At 42.3% G+C, this 20,909-nt stretch overlaps 3 protein-coding genes across 5 annotated transcripts in view; 1 reads left to right on the top strand and 2 right to left on the bottom strand.

Annotated features, from left to right (window-relative positions):
* pphln1 (periphilin 1) overlaps positions 1–20,909 on the top strand; it is a 42,523-nt gene that overhangs the window by 8,512 nt on the left and 13,102 nt on the right. Inside the window, exon 3 of one of the 2 annotated variants that reach the window (XM_086058042.1) lies at positions 19,061–19,237. The exons of the other annotated variant lie outside the window; for it this stretch is intronic. The gene's annotated coding sequence lies outside the window, so the exon portion shown is untranslated. The remainder of the gene's footprint in view (positions 1–19,060; positions 19,238–20,909) is intronic. 2 annotated transcript variants of the gene reach the window in all.
* gxylt1b (glucoside xylosyltransferase 1b) lies at positions 2,185–7,488 on the bottom strand. 2 transcript variants are annotated; one of them, XM_086060286.1, is made up of 7 exons: positions 7,204–7,488; positions 6,143–6,344; positions 5,885–6,016; positions 5,562–5,813; positions 5,287–5,410; positions 4,937–5,109; positions 2,185–2,744 (listed from the first exon to the last, which is right to left on the bottom strand). In XM_086060286.1, the coding sequence occupies exons 1-7, from the start codon at positions 7,404–7,406 to the stop codon at positions 2,583–2,585; spliced, it is 1,248 nt and encodes a 415-aa protein (XP_085916412.1). In that variant the 5' UTR covers positions 7,407–7,488; the 3' UTR covers positions 2,185–2,582. The 2 variants fall into 2 exon arrangements, with proteins under 2 accessions (XP_085916412.1, XP_085916413.1); XM_086060287.1 differs by lacking the exon at positions 5,287–5,410.
* yaf2 (YY1 associated factor 2) lies at positions 8,177–20,370 on the bottom strand. The gene is made up of 4 exons (XM_086058050.1): positions 20,181–20,370; positions 19,696–19,821; positions 10,038–10,193; positions 8,177–9,976 (listed from the first exon to the last, which is right to left on the bottom strand). Exons 1-4 carry the CDS (start codon positions 20,204–20,206, stop codon positions 9,724–9,726), a joined length of 561 nt encoding a protein of 186 aa, XP_085914176.1. The 5' UTR covers positions 20,207–20,370; the 3' UTR covers positions 8,177–9,723.

Raw genomic sequence — 20,909 nt, 5'->3', positions numbered from 1 at the left:
GATAACGTTCTATGGGGGAAATAATCAGCCATTTGGCCTAATTGACCGATTTTTTTTTTTTTTTTAGCAGATGTCTGAATTATATCATAATATAATATATATTATAATCGGCCGATTAATATAATTGGTCGGGCACTAGTCAATAATTGATGACATAAAGCAACGATATCATTAAAGTCAGTAGAATCATGTGATTTGTCCGAGCCAGTCAGGAAGAGGATACCCAAAATACATAATTCAAATGACTTGCTTTGAAAGAATCCTTGTGAGGATAAGCAGTTAAGAAAATGGATGGAGGGATTGATGTTTTGAAAGAAAAACATTACATGATAAAATAAAAGTACAATAAAAGAAAAATGATACATCTAAATCGATTATTTCGATTTTTAGAGGTAAAAAAAAGAAAAAAAAGAAGCCAAAATAGTCAATACAAAATGTCCTAGCCTGGATGTGTTAGAACTTGAGTATTGGACATCTCTAGGTTGTGTTCTTTTGATGAAAGCATTTTGTGTGTGCAACATCCAAAAGCAAGGGCACACAAGATGCCCTAATTGCTGCATTGCTTGTGACAGACCATGCCCCCCCAACCCCCACCCTCGCCCCCCACCCCCCATCAAAACACACTTGATCAGGCCTTTCAAAGTGCACTCATGCCGTCTGTCACAATATGGGAAAAAAAAATGGGCAACCTCACCTTGAGGTACTTCACGTTCACTCTCAGTTTTATCTCTTTTTTTTTTTTTTGTCCTTCACCCTGGCTGCTTAATATGCTGGAAAAGAAAATCCCAATTTGTGTTTTTACTATGATATAAAACATAGTTTGATAAAAGCGTTGCCAGGATGGATAATATTGAATTTTACAACGTGCTGCTCAATTCAAGCCATTGTCTGTGCTTCCCTACGGGGCCTATAGTCTACTACATGTTGCATCGAGGCACAGCTCAATAAAAGTAATTGATAAGCTCTCGTATAGATACATAGTGATGAATGACACCTATTTTTGATGCAATGTATCAATGCGCCCGGGGGGCTACACCCAGACGCCTGTATCCACCTCCTAATGGGGAAAAACATCAAATCATTCCCCTTAGTCAATGTTGTACAGTATCACAGCTCTAGGCCTCTGTTATTGGCCCATCACTTATACTTTATGAGCACCTCCGAGCTCACGCGCACACAGCGAAGCACCTCAGGTGGTCTGCTTTTAGATTATTGACATGTGCATCGATCTGCTGCACAAGCACGCCATCCGTCTCCATTAGGTGCTTGGGAAGAAAGTCTACTGTCTACTAGCATTGAAACTGCTGAAAAGGTGGCGATTGTTTTGTTTTTGTGATTTTCAACTTGTGTGAGGGGGGGGGGGGGGGTGCGAGTGTTGGAACGCGGTCAGGAAACGGCGCTGATGTGTGAAACCCGGAAGTCGGAAGTGCGTAGCAACTACCCCTTTTATACAGTATATAGAACTGACTGCCTGCCTTTGTTACTAAGGGTTTCACCGAGTTACAATAATTGAATATCAAAAGTAGCAAAACTTTCATCCATGAATAGAAACAATATAACTATATTAAACCTTGTCTGTACAAAAAAAATAACACATAGAAGAGGCAAAACACAATCACAAGTGTTACTAGTAACAGCAACAAAGCTTCCTACGATTACCGTTGCTCTCTTGTAAGCTCAGGAGTGTGCACCAGAAGTGGTGAGAACACATTTCAAAATAAGAGTACTCACAGGAAGTACAAAGTTAGCTGCCTTAATCTTGCTGATTTAACTTCATTTGGTTAGTGTGTCTTTCTTGTGAAATTCAAAATGTCTAATCCCCATTTAATGTACATTTGCTTATTAGTTTCTTTTTGTCCTGTTTTGCCCATTTTATGTTCTCATACTTATTCAAATAAACTAAGATAGTACTCTTGTAAGAGCATTCAATTGTAAATTACATTGTTGATCAGATATCGTTGGAGAGAATGCTCATCTATTTTACATTTATACACAAACTGTAAAATTGTGTATGTTTATTAAAATGAGAACTAAAGTGGGCCGATGTGAGCCCTGAAAATCCAGGGCTGAAAATGAGTCCCTGAATATAAGTAATACATTGTTTACATCAGTGGTTCTTAACCTGGGTTCGATCGAGCCCCAGAGGTTCGGCGGAGGTCAAGACACACAACAACACCATGGCTGTTTGTTATAAGTTCAGTATTTCATCCTTTAATACATTCAAAAATGTTGTAGCAAAATGTACTTTGGTTTAAAAAGTTCGCAGTGCACGTCCGACAAAAAATAGTAACATTATTGTAAATTCACAGTTAACAAAAAAACAATAAAAACACATCATATAAAAACACACACGAGTGGAGTGACCTCATTAAAAAAAACAACGTACTAATTTCATCTTCTGATACAGTTTGTTAAATTCTCCAATATGGAAAGTGAAGGGCTTTCTCTTCAAGTTTTTTTTTTTTTTTTTTGCAGTTAGTCAATATGGAGGTTGTAACGATAGAAGAGAAATTCAAGTAAAAAAAAAAGAAGCCCAAATAGGCTTATCAGGTGCGCTTTGCAGAGGTACCGTATGTCTAATGTCAACACTCGTGCTTCGTCTTCCTGTTAATGCCGACCAGGCCTTGCACCAGCGCCTTGGTGAACAACGCGTGGGATTTCCCGCAGTAGGTGTGCGTGGTCTTCAGCAGCTGCTTCTCCAGGGGGGCCAGCAGGGACGACACTGGGTCGGCGCCAAATGGGTACTAGGGTCAAAGGGATCATCAGTTATTTAATGTACCTAACTAGTGACTCTCAAACATGAGCCAATAATTATTGTTGCACCATTTAAAAAAAAAAAAAGGTGCACACCATCCTGCTTACCTTATCGTTACTTAATTCAATAATAAATATAGTGACCAAATCACTCATTTAGCAACACTGGCTGTGCTTTTTCTCAACTCTCGTCAGGGTAAATATTGAATTGAATTCAACTGGATTAGGTTAAATTCCTTTCCATGCTAATATAAGTTTTGTGTGGAAGAGCTTCTCTAACCTATCAGTGACCTCAGAACATACAAATCCCAACGCCACTACAAAAAAAAACACAGTTTTAAGTGGAGCTTCAGGCAGCTTTGGTATAGCTGATATCTCTCAAATGGATAAATTAAAAAGTTAATCCGCGAGGAGCGCGTGGTGAGATTTCTCCCCCTTTGGTGTCCAGCGATAACGAGGAATGACTGGAGAAATTTCAGCGTAATGAGGGAGCTTTTACAGTGCTCAAAGGAAATCAAAAAGGAATTACCGCCCGTCTCATTTGCTTGCCACACCAGGTCACAGAGAAATGTGCCGTCTTATTTTATTTTATTTTATTTTTTTACAAGCACACGTGTAAGATGCTGGCCCGTCGTAAAGCGGCATTTACAGTTGCTGCTATTGATATCTATGCGAGAATGATGGAGCACACTCCCCATTCTATACATATAAAGTACATACAGTAAAAGACAACATTTTTTAAATCGGATTCACCGTAGTAATACATTCGCTGGTATAGAACATCCTTTATATATTTTTTAACATATTTTTTTTATAATTATGCCAGAAAAAAAATGAGATTCATGTCAAATTAATGCAGTATTAAAAACTATTTTAAAAAATTGTCCATATAATTATTTTTCTGTTGTCCAATTGGTAAAAAAAAGAAAAGAAAAAAAAAAGAGGGTATTTCTATAGGCTTGTGTACACAATCACCTGTGATCATCAAAACCTTCATGGTATTGCAACAGTGTCCGAATGAGAGTAATCAGTGAAATAAAATCACCATAATTAGCTCTTTCGTGGTTAATTTATCCAATCCTGGGGTGGGCAATTATTTTTTGAAGGGGCCATGTGAGAAAGTGAAACAGATGTTGAGGGTCCACAATTGTGTTCTATATTATAACTCATTCACTCCCAGCCATTTTCACAGAAGCAATCCCCTTCACTCCCAGCTATTTTGCTGGATTTTGCATTTTTGGAACCTACCAAATAAAAGATTAAAGTCTCTTCTTTCATCAGGAAAAAAAAAGTATATTTCTCTCTGTTTCCGTTTTGCAGCAATTAGCATCAAAATAAAGCTAAGTTTCGTCATTATTCACAAATCTATTTAGAATTGTGAGTAATTGAGGTGTTTTTTTCAATATGGCCCTGGTTCATCTCCGTTGCTCTGCTGCCACCTGCTGGCCGTTTATGTAATAACTACCATTTCTTCAACCGTTCTTTACAGTTGAGAGGCTGCATCCAAGCCTTCTGTATGCTCTAGCATAAAAACAACATTAAAAACGTATACGTACGTCTTTGGGACGCTTAAAACATTTAAAATTGAACTTATTTTTACGTTTTTGGGAGCAAATGAGTTAATTTAACGCAATGTGGCCAAACTCCGGCCCAACGTTTACTTTTTAGCAGGCCGTGGCATATACGCAATGTAACATTCAACATGGCCCGAGGTGAGGGGAGGGGGCTGCGTGAAAAGTGTGGACGTCGGGACACAGCCCACCACTACGACGACTACTAAGAAAATGGCTTTGTACAGATATAAAGTTGAAAAGAAACTATTTACAATAAATTGTAACTAAATTGCACGTCATAAAGGTGAGTAAAAATAACAATGAAAAAGATAAAGATACAACTGAGGTGATTTTTGCACATGTGATTGACTATATATCCCCTGGTGTATGTGATGGTTAATAGAAAGGCAAAGAGATTTGCTCGGATGACATCATTAAGTACATGCCAGCCCCGTCGTCAATATTATTACACTGCTGGTAAACAGCCCATAAACGTCCTCTCGGGATGCAAATTAGCTTTCTGATCACACCCTCAATTTGTGCAATCCTACAAATGAATGCTTCCAATTCCCATTGTTTTGCGTAATGACGCCAAAATATAAACGCATACAACTGATATTTCAAGTCACCTTTTGTATGGCCTCGTAAACCGATCTGAAGGCGGGCTGCTTGTGGTCGTGGTACACGCCTCGGTTGCCGTGCATGACGAAGATCCCGTTGTCCTCGGCGGAGGCGCAGTTGCTGCCGTAGATGCAGTGATCCGGACGGTAATTCCACTGACACGGAAACTCCAGGAGGAGCTCTGGACAAACAAGCACACAAATCAAAGTTTACAAACAGGCAATAAGGATTCAAATGATTGTTTTTACGTGGAGGAAAGAAAATGTAGTTGTGGCGCTATCTAGTGGACACTTTGGTACAGTACAACCTTATACATCAACTGTGACTCAAATATGTATGAACATGACGTGCTACTCACCAGGATTGTAGTGGAAAATAATATTTAAAAGATCCTGGTCTCCCCAGGTTATGTTGAGTTTGTATTTTTGAAGGAGTGGCATCAGTAGCTCCTCCCATTTGAGCCCCACGGAGGTCATATCATTCTGTCAGCATAAAATTAGATTTTTTTTGGGGGGGGGGGCTTTATGTTGTAACTAAAGCCAGTACTTAATTCTCAACCAAGTACAGTACACGAGAGACATCTTGTGGTCACCACTTGTATTACAACAACAACAAAGCAAACCATCCCCTCACCTTAAAAAACATGTTCCTCAACCTTGTGAGATTCATAAGCATGACCCCCGAGTTGATGCCTGTCCTGCCGTAAAAAGGGTGCCGGGCGAAGCGACTGTACCAAGCGATGCGGGGTTCCTCGTGCTCAGGGGCCATGGCGGCCAGCTGCACGGAATCAAACCGAGACAGAAAATCCCACAGGCGGTCTACAGGTTGTAGGAATAGGATGTCGGAATCAACGTAGACTAAAGCTTCAACGTCCTTTAGGATAAGCTGCGCACAAAAACAAGAATTACCAAAAATATTGTCTTCCCTTTTAAGTTGTAGAAGTGTTTGCAACTCACAGGTAGAAAGAGTCTCTGGGAGGCACAGGGTTTGAAGAGTTTTTTCCACTCTGCTGCATTTTCACTGGGGAAGCGAATGGGGTAGATTGTGTAGTTGAACCTGGAGCGTATAAAAGCAGGCCAGGATTCCAACTACAACAGAGGAAACAGGTGATTAATAATTCCAGAATGCAAACCAGCGCGAGTAATCAAATTCTAGATATCCTTTGGTTTGGATCTTTTTTATTTATTTTTTATTTTTTACAAATTATTACTCACTGCTTCCTTGAACCTGGCGTGCAGCTGGTCTTCAGCAAAAATGTGCAGGTGGAGGCATTTAATGCTGAAAAGCACTGCTGACTTTAACATGGTGACAGTCTCATCCAGCCTCTCGCCACAGGCCACCACTGCCAAGTCCATGCGGGGCTGAGGTCTGTTCTGGGCGCCTACCTCAGGCTGGCCCCTCTGACGCATAATGTACCTGAATGGCATGATACCAAAACAATCAGGTCAAAGGATATATTTGACTGAGCCCAATATCCATAACCAGAAAAATTAATACGTATTATTATATATATTCATATATTTATATGATCTAGCCTGCCTTGATGAATTATTTTCAACTTTGGCCTCAACATAACCAAAAGCCTTAGAATAATCTTCCAGTAATTTTGAACAACTGTAGCTAAAATATTATATATTGCACAAGCAAGATGGCAACCTGAATGGAGGCTGCGCTGAGATACAGCGAGATAGTGACCTGACTACAGAAAGTGCTGAGGCAGAACCGTCAAGATTTTTTTTTACATTGAACCCTTAGGTCAGGCACTTTTATTTTTTATTGTATTTTATTTTTATTTTTTTTTAAAGAGAGAGCTTAGATGCTAAAATACTAAAATAGGGCTCCAGACAAACTATTTTTTTTTTTTTTTTTTTTACTGCATGCACAGTGGCCCCTAACCTGAAATTTTAGGGGCGCACACAGTAAATCAACTTGTGAATATGTATACTGTATACAGTACTACTGTATTTTCATATGAACACTTCTATCCTTTCCTTGAAAATCACAATGTCTGGGATACTCATGTAGTCCACGAGGGCAAGTCGTTGGTGTCCCCACTATGCAATTTTCCGGAATGTACCTAAACACGTCATACCCCAAGTCACATGCATTTCTAATTCTCGCGTGAATCCCGTTTACGACCCAAGCTATGACGTAATAAGCTAGTGAGTTTTCCAATCCATTTTCTAAACATCTTGAGCCGCAAATGTCGGGATAATTCAGTTGTCCGTCGTCTAAACGAGTAAATAGTGACGACGGCGTGTGTATTTCTACTGACCTGTTTTTCCGGTGTGAGCTTTGTGGCTTTGTTTTGTCTGGGAACGCTTGCCTGGGTCCTGAGACTCTTGGGGGGACGTAAATCCTCTTCGCTCCGTTCGCCCCAGCCGACACATCCGCCTCAAAGAGTGTCATATAAACGTAGAATCCCGAAAACACGACGAACACCGTGCACATTAACAATGCACGAATGTAACGCCGCATTATGGAGTTTGAGCACGGAACTCGGGGCTAAAGTCATGACACATAACGACGCGAATAATTGACAAGCTGACAGCAATGCGTATGCATTTCCGGTTAGAGCTAAAAGAATAAGCTCCATCTGGTGTTATACCGCCTTACATTCTGATTAAAGAACGCTCTACAATGTTTTTTTGAACAGGAGTTAATGTAAACAATGGGTGGTACTCTACACCACAAAATATATAGAATGCAAATACTTATGACACGGCTGTTTGGACCTTTATTTTTTCGGGCAGAAGTGTTTCCGGGTTTGGTCTTCATGCGTTGTCTTCTCCTTATGGAGGACCCCAACAGATTCAAGAGGTCAAGATCCTAAATGGGGGAAGGGTGGGATACCCAAGTAAAGCTGATTCCTCCCCCTCAGTCAACTTTCATTTGATTTCACCTCTGAAAAGAACCATTCATGGCTATGGCTGTCTTTTGATTGGGGTGGCGGCTTTAGACAAGCAGCCCTCATGTTCATTTGCGTGTTAATGAAGTGGAGGTAAAATGAGGTTGTTTGTTGACATTTAAAATTGGCTGCTGGAATTCATAACCAGTATCACTATGCATTACTTCTGTATTTATAGGGGGGGAGTGCTTTATTATCCCACATGTATTAAGCCGTAATTATTGAATGATTCACCAGGTGGGGCTAATATGTGAAAACAAATGTGTAGTATAGTGTGCTGTTTTTGTTTGGCATGAACTAAAGGCAGTTTAATAGAATAAATCAAAAGTAAAACGGTATATCATAGTTGTTTGTTGGCATTTTCTTACTCTCTAATATAGACATGTAATAAACACACATTTCATAACAACTGAGCAAAGCAAAAGGAAATGTATCAACAAACAAAACGTTTAAAAAAAGAAGACAAAAACATTCCATTGTTGCCACAACCAAGTAACACATTTCTAAGCAGTTCTCGCAGGGCCACGCACATAGTCCCAGCTAGTGTTGTGAACCTTATCTCTAAACAATACTAATAACACATTTTATCATGCTGTGACAATTCTTTGAATCATTGTTTAAAATGGAAAACAAACAAACAAAACAAATACATGGCAGTAACACTGATATGATGGATAATACAGCCACATCAAAAACATGGTAGTACAATATGTAAATATCCATTAATCTGTGTGAATGAATCTAAAGGTTTGTATAAGTAATTGTGTCGTTATAACTATTCGTTGCTCGGCTGGGAGTTTAGTACAGCGAAAACCACCCCAGTTGGCTACATGAAAATAATGGAGTATAAACAGTTTTTTTAAATTCATCCCACTGTGATCTATCACCTGCCCTGCAAAAAAATAACCAGAAGTTTTCACGTGTTGCATGGTGCCTTATCCACAATGAGGTCCACAGAAACAGTATTCACGTCATCTTGGCTCGTCGCGCAGGAGCTGCCATTTGTGCAGCGCCTGTGATTTTACTCCAAAGAAAATCAATGTCCAGTTAGGTTCCTTTCTCCACCAGTGTGTAATCTGGTTTACCATGTCTGAAACCTGATTTGACATGTCCCAGGATGTGCAGAAATCTGTATTTCATTCTAAGGGCGTCAATCCTGAGTTACTTTCAATTCGGCTTGTTTGAACCCATTGAGATAACACAACAGAAAACAATTACAATTCATTCCTAATTAATACAATTTATATCAAACAAAACCCAATTTGTTCAATTAGCGTCACCTCCACCAACTCGCACACAACCAAAAACACTGGTATGACCCATAACAAGATACTAAACCTTTCCTAAATGTGGGCTTTAATAATAATATTTAAAAAAAACGCAAACAAGCATACTCCAATTGAATAATATCCTCCAGTCTTTATGGACGAGTCCAAAAACAACTTCCTCGATTCTATAGCAGAAGTTCATAAGAAGTACAAGTTTTGGAGTCTCGGGTTTGAGGTTGCAGGGTGTGACAGATGGGAACTGTAAGCCCCCCCAAAACATAGCTAATGTATCCCTGGAGCACTTCACACTGTCCAAAGCTTGTCTGAGCATGTAATCACAGTCCTGGGGAAAAAAAGGCTGTTGTAAGATCAGAGCTGTCTGTGAGCAAGCTTTGCATAATGCGTGGGATTCTCTCAAGTGCAGTGAAATTGTCCAAATGAAAAGCTTCCTGTTTGTGGATTGTGTCATGTGGAATACTTCTTAAATCATGATGGTGACTGATTCAACTTCGATCTGATGGGTCTGTGCATGAAAAAGGGTCCTAGTTCCCACTTTAGAAGCAATTGTCCATGAAAGAAAATCAGCCAGGTAGGGGTGAGATGGAAGGAAAGGGCGGTCTCAGTGGGACTCCCCGTTAACCGAGCTGCCCTCTCCCCGAGGTGAGGACGAGCGCGAGAGACCCTTCTCTGTGGTTTCCGAGCTGGAGCCGTTCTGGCTGTGGTGGTCGGCGGACGACGCGGCGCTGGAGGACGACGCCGAGGTGGACGCGGGCCTGGCCTTCTCCTTAAAGTCTGTGATGATGACTGTCAGGTCGCCCACCGTCACCTCCAGGTGCTGGGCGCTGCTACGGTCAATGTTTTTTAACCTGGGCCTGGAAACAAAATGAAGGAAGTTTTACTTCAGTAAAGCCATGCATGTCTTCGCCGGCTCACCTCATCCTTTTGTGACTGTTCTTCTTGAGTGCCGGCTCCTTGTCGCTCTTCTCCCGCTCGACGCGCTCCTTCTTCTCCTTCTTGGGCTGCGAGGGTAACACGAACTGCTGAGTGGCCTGCTGCTGCGAGACGAGCTGGGAGACTGGGCGTGGCTTCCTGCCGGGTCGGGGTGTGAGGGGACGACAAGGGTGGTTGGGAGGAAAAGAGACGTGTGGCAGATTAATGAGAGGGAAAATCATAGTGAGCACATTGCTGCGTGCTAGCGCGCCGCCGTAATCAAGAGCCAATAATGGCTGCCAGGGCTGGTTAGAGGGGTTGGACTTAAAGTGTTCTTCAAAGTGGCAGTTGGTGACACTTGGTGCATGTAGAATAAAGATTTAGACATTCAAAAGCTATTATGCAATGCTTTTGCGGTACACACCCCAGGCTTACACAGCGTTTATACATTAACTGGACACCTCATTAAGCACAATCTCATGCAAGGAATGTAGCAAACGGTCTGCCTCTACAAATATATCAAAAGCATAGTTGCACCAGACATCTGGATTTTTCTCATCCATTCCGATCTGCAAGTAGGGCAGAACGATTTTGGGGGAAACATCTCATGCAGTTCTTTTTCTTCAATCTTGCAATTGCGATTTAATATGTGATCCTTTTTTTTCTCAAGGCCGTCTTCTTCCCATGTATTTTTTAACAATCAAAAGCTGTAAATTAATTTGTATTACAATGTGAACCACTGTTTATTTCAATAGAGTTGTTGTGGGTCAAATTGGAAACTCTAGAAAACACAAAACTTATGTTCCATTTTGTCTGCTGGCATATTTTTGAATACAAATATATTTTGATGATTAAACATTACAACGGGTCAAATTGACCCATGAACATTGTTAAGAAACAAACGCAACACTTTGCGGCACTCAGCGTTCACTATGACAACCTAACCATGTTCTACCAAACAACTATGGTGTAAACATAACTCAGTAAGTCATAAATCAGATGACAATAATAATTGCAAACAAATCTGTGGCGTTGTCACTTCAGCGTTTCATGTTTCAACAAAACAACAACAATGCTAACACACAACTGATGATGTGTCTCGCTGGTGAAGCCTCTTAGCAGACGCCCGGATAATCGGCCCGGACGATACACAGTCTATCCCTATTCTAACGTACTGAACTTATCGAGACACGATCTAAACAAATCAATAAAATAGTTGTATAAATATAAAGCCTACCAACCAACTGAAATGAAGCCGTTTTTTCCCCTTGTTTTCTTCAGATGGAACCCAGGGGCAACAGATACAATGAAAACAGCACAGGCCCCAGAATTGAACCCTGTGGCACACCATACATGTCAATTCATATTGCACATATTCGTCTGACCCTTATTCTTCTTTTTGCTCCATATATAGTTAGTATGAAGAAATCACATAAACGTAACGATCAAACTCGGGTAAGAAGTGCCACAGCCACATAAACATAAAATGAATGACTAGACACTCATCTTAATCTTATCTGGCCAACGTCCTTCACCAGTCAACTGATCCATGGCAGTTGTCGGTGCTTGTACAAAGGCTGAAACTGTATTGCTTTCAGAGTGCGCGTGTGCATGTGTGTGTTTCAGGGGCTGGCAGGAGCCCAAGCCAAGAGGCAAGTGTGCTGAAAAGGCCATCTGTTGAGAGGGCCCGACACGCATCTTGTGCCCGCTTGTGTGCACACAAACACATATGAACCGGCCTAAAAAGCAACACCGCATATACCTGCAAGTCCACGTGTTTTTAAAAATGAACGCCAATTGATATACATACTCTCTAATGCACCTTTGGGCAGATGGCCGCGCGCATGCACAGACGGTGCGCGTGGGTGAGGCACAAGGGCATGATGGGATGCACTGTCGAGCACAGTGCTCATTAATTTTTGATATTGTTCACTCTCTGGTAGCTTGATATGAAAGCAAGCCCAAGATGTAAATCGACTGCATTAAGCTTTGTGTGAACTCCTTAAAAAAGCACCGTTGATTGAAAGAAATGGATTGTGAAAATCTGACATGTGCATGCCAGCGCTATTAGTTCTGCGGGCATGAATGCTGTTAATGATTCAATGGTGACCCAATTTGGTGCTCGGCTTCGAAAGAAAAAAAAAATCTCTCCCCATCATGTTGTTTGCTGTATCTTTACCATCAAAGAACATGCGATGATGTTGAAGTGCAATGCAAATGACTTTCCTGGCCTACATAACCGATGGAGAGGACACGCAGTCATCCGCTAATGTATCCGTCTTGTCAGCGCCGCGCTGCGGAACCGCTGACACCTTTTAAATAAAGCCAGCGCAGACCCCCAAAACGCTTCCTTCCTCTTCCAACCCTGCCGCCGTCGCGGATGAAGCAATCTGCTGCTCTCCTTGACAAACCTGATCCTCCTCCTAAAGTGACAAAGCTTGTTTTGTGGGGCCCGCCACAAGCGGCGAGTGCTCACAAAACACACATTGTCTTTGCTGCCCTTGGGCTAAACGGCGCCGGCTCGCCGAGCTCTAAACAACCCAACTCCTCAGGAAGCGACAAACACTTCGTTCTGATTGAATTAAAAGATGCTTCGCCAGACTGAAATATGACAAACACACTACGTATTCTACTCGCCTCATTATATTGTTTTGCTATGAAACAGAATCGCGCCCATTTTGCTCGTTCAATAACCCGGAGGTGAAAGAGGAGACGGCCAATCTAATATTAGCACGGCACATCTAAACAGAGGGGCGTCTGTTAACCCTATCAAACGGTTATTATCGTTGCACTTAGGCCTTGGAATTGTGTGTGCAATGAGTCGATTGATTTCACAATGTGGAAAAAGCGCAATCGAGATACAATGAACATTTTATGCAGCTTTTTATATAGTACATGTTTAGTGGCCATGAGAGTCGAATCCACTGGTTCTTAACCTAATTGGAGGTACTGAACTTACCAGTTTTCTATGCACATTCACCGAACCATTATGTATTAAAAAATAAGATAATTTTTTTTTCAAATTCAAGGCATTAGCCAGGTTTCCATCCAACTATTTCAATTTCAATTTCAAAGCGAATGTACTTAAGATGTGCAAAACGAACATACGACTTGTGCCCCTTTCCATCTGTTCTTCTTTTGCGAATATTAAGAGAGGACTCCGCCGCTGTAGGTGGCGGTATACACCATAGAGATGTGATCCACCAGTAATTTAAACGAAGAAGAAGAAGACCAGGAAGCGACTGCACCGTGCGTTGACGTCATATGAGTTTTCTTTTTTTCAATTATTGATAAACCGTAGCGTTTTCGTTGCCGTTTTCCATCTAAAAGAGCATTAATATTCGCTTCTTTAATTAATTCCAAAAAGATTTCTGTTTGTCGTGTGACGTATCGTGCGACGTGTAGCCGGTCTTGCCAGCGATTATTCGCAAAACCTGTTTCCATAGCCAAAATTTGCATTTTCCTTTTTTCGATACCTTCCAAAATCCATCCCATCCTAGCGTAAAAATATTTTTTCACATTTCTAGTGTTTCCATTCAGTTTTATTTTCGCATTTCTTGAAAATTCGAATAAGAATGAGTGGATAGAAACCCAACTTTTGGTATAGGGGTTACCTTTACTGGTGAACAACATAAACAGGGAGAGTAGCTTTTTCATGAATCCCTTTCTCCTTGCAGCTAAAGTAAATGTTTCTTTAGTTTTGCTAGTTAGCTAGTTGTGCTAGACTATAATTGCCCAATTCTGCATTGCAAATCCTGCAGAACTAATTTAGTAGATTCAATGAAAACAATAGAGGCCCCAAAATTGAACTCTGTGGAACACCATAGGTTCCGTTATACATGTGAATTCATATCGCACATATTCGTCTGACCACTTTCTGTTTTTGGTCGGCCTATTTAGTAAAAAGTATGATATCACACGACGTACCATCATAACAGCAGCAAGTCTACTACGCCGCACGAGATAGGCAAAGTAATGTATGGTGATCACCTGCAGGGCCTATCATCACGAATCATTTGGGCCCTTGGGCTCGATCAAACCCAGGTTAAGAACCACTAGTCTAATCAGTATAAATCTCGCTATCAACTGTCATTCACACCTTTAAATCCTCTTTTAACTTGTCGTATCCCTGCAGGCATCAGAGTACAACTGTTCCTTCACACTCACTTTCCTGACAGAGGAACTCTGGTTAACCCCTAGCCAATGTCATAAACACATTCTTGCGTGCACATACACACACACACACACGCCACCGAGTGTTTCGCACCACACACATACACGCCACCGAGTGTTTCGTACTATCACACTCCTCGAGCTCACCGACGCACCAGACGTCCTTGCACACTTCCAACATCTGGCTGGACAAAAAATGACCACAGATATCTAGTTAATAACATACTTTGATTTATTTAGGTTATGGACAGGTGTAAACCGAACTGTGATGTACTAAGGATCACTTATTTTGGGTATAATCTATGAGATTATTGTATTGATTGTGAGAAATTCAGTTGATTGTATGTACCTGAATGTTGAAGATTGAAGACTGCTTTATTTTCATGATCGGCAGAAATCCGGCACGGCGTGTGGCGTCTCTCTGCGTACTTCCACTGTGGTCAGTGTGTATTATTTAGTGCCATTTACTTGTGAACTAATAGAATGCAACGATTTTGAAGCGTGCGAGAGACCACACTTCGCAAGGCTACCAAAAATATCACCAATTATTATTTGGAGTGAGCAAGCAAGAGTGGCTAGCAAGAACTCGCTGGAGCGGCTAACGTGTGGCTAGCGGGAGAAGCTTGACCAAATTTTCAAAATTAACGGTTAACGGGGAAGTCATTTCTTGACAATCAATGTTATATGTGACCTCACTAGTCTAAACATGACATTCTGATTAATATTACATTTGTGGAATATGAGTTAAGCAGCAAAATCCAGCTGTTTTTATCCACCTCAGGGGGCGGCCATTTTGCCACTTGCTGTCGACTAAAGATGACATCACAGTTGCTCAGGACTCAGGCAACCACCAATCACAGCTCACCTTTTTTTTTTCTGAAACTGAGCTGTGATTGGTTGTTACCTGAAACGTGAGCAACTGTGATGTCACTGTCACTCGACAGCAAGTGGCAAAATGGACGCCTTCTGATATTGATCAAAACGGCTGGATTTTGCTGCCTAACTCATATTCCACCAGCACAATATTAACGAAAAATACCGTATTTAGACTAGTGGGTTGTCCCCCAAAAAAATGCGTTGACTTCCCCTTTAAATATACAATACATTTCACCAAGTTCAATCGCTAGTCTTCATCAAGGGCGAAACAGGGCGGGACCTGCATAATATCGGAACAAAACTAATGAGGTTGGCGGAATCCAAAAACTAGTGTTTAATTGAGAAGACAATTAAGTATTAGACAATACAGAGACTGTTTTGGAAGCATTAAAAACTGCGAATGTGAATATGTTTGCACATTAACTAACAAGGACAGATACTGAGAGCAAAGTGGCAAATGTGCAAAAATACAGCAGGTTGTGACTGGCTTGATTCGACTTGCTTGATATTTTGCGGAAATTTGCCTTGGCTTGATTTTTGCCTCAGTAACTTGGGACTTGCTTGAAATTAGAAGACATGTGACTTACTTCCCCACCAATCTGCGCACTGTGATAGGATAATAGTGCATGCATCCACAATAGTGGCTCGAGCTAAGTATTTGAGAGTCTATGGATGGTTTCATTGTGTGCTTTGTGCGATTGAACAAACAAGCCCACATGACTGATACTACGACATTCACCTCAGCTCTGTGATGATTGTTGCGAAATAGCTTATTTTATGCTCCGTCGCACATTCTCCACTCGGGTGTGGGCGTCCGTGTGTCAGGACCCGCTCGTGCGCTTTCTAATAGCAGGTAGTGAGGCTCGCTCCTTCCTGGGAGCTCATCCAACCTGATGATTAATGTCTCTTCCCGCCTCTACATGCTAGCATGGTGCGTGTATGATTGCGCATGTGTGTGTGTGTTGGGGGGTACAGATGGCTTGTCGCGTCCCGTGGTTTATGACACCTTTTAGACAGCCCGCTAGCCACACCGCCACATTCTCCCCTCCTGACTCCTGCTCAGAGCTGAATGTCATGCATCAGTGTCAGCGCCATAATTACAGGCTTATCACGTAGCCGTAATCTTGAGCCTTGGTGACGTGGCTACGGCACGCTTCATTGTCACTCCCCCCCCCCCCCCCCCCACCCCGCCTTCACCGGTGTACATTCACTATTTGTATGCGGCATGAGCACGGAAAGCTGTAACCTGAAGGGCGTGATCAGGAAAAAGCGGCACAACAAACATGGCTCGGCCGTACCAGAGTCTGTTTGACCTGCAAGATAGGCGCTAACAAACACACTTCATGTGTTACTTTTATCAACTCTGGGAGTCTTATTTACATGGAGATTGGCATGATATGGTATCCACCCACGTTAGCCTTCAATTATGATTAATCGTAGTCTATTCTTCACCGTCTCTATACTGCGGTCAAAGCCAATTGTGTGCGAGCAGATGACACGCCTTCCACATGCTGAAAGAAGAGGTTGCTGCTTGTTTATGCAGCACTGATGAAAGCTGTATATCAGTCCGCCTGTCAGCGTAGGACGCCCTGGGTTAAGTTTAACTCCAGCGAGAGAGCAAACACAGAAAGCGGAGAGTGTGAGGTGTTGGGAGAAAGAAGAAGAAAAAGTGAGGAAGAGGCCAGAGGGGAAACTAATAGGATTCATACCATTATATCATAGGATTATTTTAAAGAAAGACCTATACAGTATAATCCTAATATAGCATTTTGTCTTAAAATGACATGAAATTAAAGTAATTTCCTATTCTTCAAATCACTCATTTCTAGTTCTTGATCGTAAAGCGATATTGGTACCGGCTGCCATCTACCTGGTATTGGTACTCGCCTAGCCGTAATATATTCGACCATAATTCACGTTTTAACTGCATTGTTCATTTCTGAAAAAGTAAACAAACAATTGACATAGCACTTTCATAAAAAATAAAAGATTTAAGCTGTTTCCTTTTAAATGTCATTCAATCTTTTTGGGGGTTTACACAAAATATAAGCAAATTAGTTCCCTTATTTTTAGGAACTTCATCTTTCAGCACAACAACGACCCAAAGCACACTTCAAATTCAAATGGCCATGTTACCATTCGGCTAGTGGACTTTTATTAGACAAAATTACATTTTGGGGTTTAAATATACAACGTTTAATTATTTTTGTTTTGCTCACATTTGTCAGCTTTACAGTAAACTTCCACTAGGAGTGTCAAACCACTTGAAGCGAGCATACTTTGGATCTCATTTGGAGAGCGTGTGATAATAGATGCAAAGCAATACTACTAATAGTGTGTTTTAATACATTTGAACATGTTTTACTAAGTTTAAGTGTGGTGTCATAGGCGTAAGGGGGGGGGTTCACTTCACTGTCATGCTTTCACCGTCATGACTGACTCCCTGAGCGCAACCACAACTATGATGTGGCCTTTGACAACAAACTTGACAGCACTGATTGAAGACATGATTTCTTTGTTCAAATGGTTGGCACTGCATCAAACTGAGAAGCAATTCGAACAGTTAAGCCACACTAATTTTCACATTTACAGCTCTGTCACACTTGTTTAGTAACCAACGAGGGAGCCATCTCCATCTTGCATTTGTATGCTGCGTGTTGTTTGCCCTTTACCATCGCGCCCGGCAATCCGCTTGTCTATTTTGTACGCTCATTAACAGCAGCGACCACCTGTGCGACCATCTTTGCCGCAGTGTTGGCAAGCCAAGGCGCCAACGTTTCAGCGGCCAACGCGTACGACTATGATTTAGTGGCGCCGCCCCCACACACACCCCCTGTAAGTTCCCAGCGGTGCCCACAAGAGCATGCGTCTGTCCTCTGCTAATCAGGACCGTCTGTGTTCGTGTATGTGTGCGTGCATTTGTATTCATCACGTTTTTTGGGGACACACCATCACTCATGGGAACCTTGAGTGGCGCTGAGACCAAAAATCAGATCACCATGAGGGAGACAAGCGTCAGGGAAAAAGACACCTGTGGACGGGCTTCCACTGATGTTGGCTTTGTGATGAACGTAATGTTGAAACGCGGTCAGCAACGTGGGCAGTAGGGGTGTGCCCAAAAATGGATTCTCATAAGAATCGCGATTCTCATTTAGTACGATTCAGAATCGATTTTAAATGTCCCAAAATCGATTTTGTTTGGATTATTTTATACCGTCTTCCCTTTGTTTGTGTGTGCCTTTATTGGGAGCGCTGTTCGTGTTGTACCCGATTTGGCTTAGGGGCAGGTGTGATTCCACGTGGTCTAATACACTTTTAAGTTGGAGCCACATTAGAGAGTAGAAGGAAAAAGTCACGATCAAGTTATTCCAATAAAAATTCCGTTCTTTTGAGTGATAAAAGTGCCGTGAGTAGCGCGCTAATTAGCATTAGCGTGTCAGACTGGTGTAGATCATTACAAATCTTTGCACATCTATAGATTAAAGCAAAAATCATTGTCAATCAAATCATTGTCAATCAAAAATCGTTCTTAATCGAAAATCGATTCCGAATCGAATCGCAGGCCCAAAAATCGTAATCGAATCAAATTGTGAGACATTCAAAGATTCCCACCCCTAGTGGACGGTAAAAAAAAAAAAAGCACTGTTAACCGCCGTTGTCCTCGAAAAAGCGAAAAAGAGACCCTACTGTCTTCTCGCCACACGTAAACCAGAACGCGCGCACGCGCGCGTGTGCGGCCAAGTGCGAAATGCGCACGTTGAGTGCATTTGAGCGTGAGAGTGTGTATGATGACAGCAGGCTGATTAAGCTGTTGCATAGTAATAAGCTATGGCTGTCTGTCTGGCAGCTGCGGTGACAAACTCTTTCACAGCGAGCCCTCCCACTCACACACACACACACACATCCATATTTTGATGTTGTGCTAAAGTTGCATTTCCTCCCGCTAAGCCCTTTGTTGTGTATTCATCCTGTTACAGAGTGTCCAGCAGGAATAACACTCATTTCCTGGATCACTTCACTCACATCAGCGACGGCACAGGGGGCGCCAAGTGTGTTAGCTTCCACCCCACACCCTGCCTCCATCACCATCATCGAATAGAGCAAGATGGATGTGTGGATGTGTGTGTGTGCACGCGCGCTCGTATCTCACTAAGGTCAGGATCAACACAATAGCAAACTGATAGAAAACGTGTCCAAATTTTACATTTTGCCATCTCATTTGAAATTCTGGTTTATAAATCATCGCACAAGAATTTTCTTTGGCGGTGTGAATGTCAAATGTGTGCCGTGGCTCAGAAAAAGTTGTGAATCACCGTTTACAAGCAATGACATCAGAGCATTCTGATTGGATGCTGTCAACTTCCACCGATACCATGACATTACTGCTAAAAAAAAAGTCGAATATTTTGCTTCCGGTAAGTGTTGGGACAACGAAAAGTAACACGGGCAACATTCATATTAGTTCTTTGATGAACAATTCAAAGAAAGACTGCAATGTTATTAAGCGCTGTCATCGTAAATAATAACCAGAAAGAGAATCAAAGAGACATATTGCGCATTTCAGACCCCACAGTAGCAAGCAAATACTAGAAATAAATGTCCAAGGTCTTACCTTGTTGATGTCCCTTTCCTGACATCACACATCATGCACTTAAAAGCCTCCGCCGTGTTCTTGTACGTGCACACGCTGCAGTCCCAAAACCCCTCGTCGGAGGAGGGCTTGGGTTGACGCTTCGGCCTTGAAAACAAACACAGGCAAATAAGCGAGGGAGGCACAGCAAGAGAAGACAAGAGAAGGTGGCCCCTTTGCACCGAGCGACGGCTATCGATGGCACACATCTGGCTCAAGGATTAGAGAAGGAAATCGTGTGAACGCGCGCCGTGATCCCAACGCCGTAATGAGGCTTTAACAGCCAGCCGCGCGCGCGCGCTCGCTCGCTCGCTCGCTCGCAGAACCGCAAGCACACGCACGCAAAAAGCGGGTCGAAGAAACCATGGAGAAAAGGCTTTTTTCGGCCCCCCGCGCGCTCGCCAATGTCTGCCCCCACCACACGGCTTCATTTAACTAGCCTAGGCCGCTCTCCCCGCCGTCGTTACCTTGTGGGACTCCTCTTGTCGCCCATGCCAGACCAGGGTGTCTCTGGAAGGGGTTGCCGTGACGAGCAGAAGCCTGTTTTTCAACCCCCCCCCCTCGTCCCGATTCTTTTGAGAAGAAGCGTTGCGCCCGTTGCCGCTTCGGCTTCCAGCTGTCGTGGAAACTCCGCTTGGGAGCCAGTCACGTGACTCGCCTCGGCCAATCACGGGCGGCGTTGCTTCCGGAGCCCCTGACATTCCTCATGATGGCTCCACAGCGCCGTCATTTGCCCTGAATGTCCACATCGAGGACGACAAGCGGGTTTTCTTTTTTAATTCTTCTTCTTTATAGCGTAGTGAATTTGCCACACCCTCGACGATATGGAAAGATGTACGAAAACATCCGTTCTTGTACCAAATCCCAATATTGGTTATGCTCAATGCTTTCCAAGCCACACTATAATCTTCTTTACGCAACGTACATACGTAGAATAACACTGAAGTTCAACTCGATTCTAAATGTGATTAGCGTGGAAAGGGGGTTGGGCAAAATGTGTACTATAATTTGTACTTAATCCCAAATTGAAGGAAAAAAACTAAACAAATACAGTATGTGACTTGTAGCAACTACTACAAGGCTAGGGGTGTTGATCTCTCCAATTAAAGACGAATTAACCATACATACATACATAACATCTATTTGTGTTCCAATTGAATAATTTTTGTTTACTAGTCACAAACCTATATTTGGCG

Source organism: Leptonotus elevatus, chromosome 17, assembly GCF_054856555.1.
Source record: "Leptonotus elevatus isolate MCC_2025b chromosome 17, RoL_Lele_1.0, whole genome shotgun sequence".
Taxonomy (NCBI): Eukaryota; Metazoa; Chordata; class Actinopteri; order Syngnathiformes; family Syngnathidae; genus Leptonotus; species Leptonotus elevatus.
This window is presented reverse-complemented; position numbering and strand designations above follow the sequence as displayed.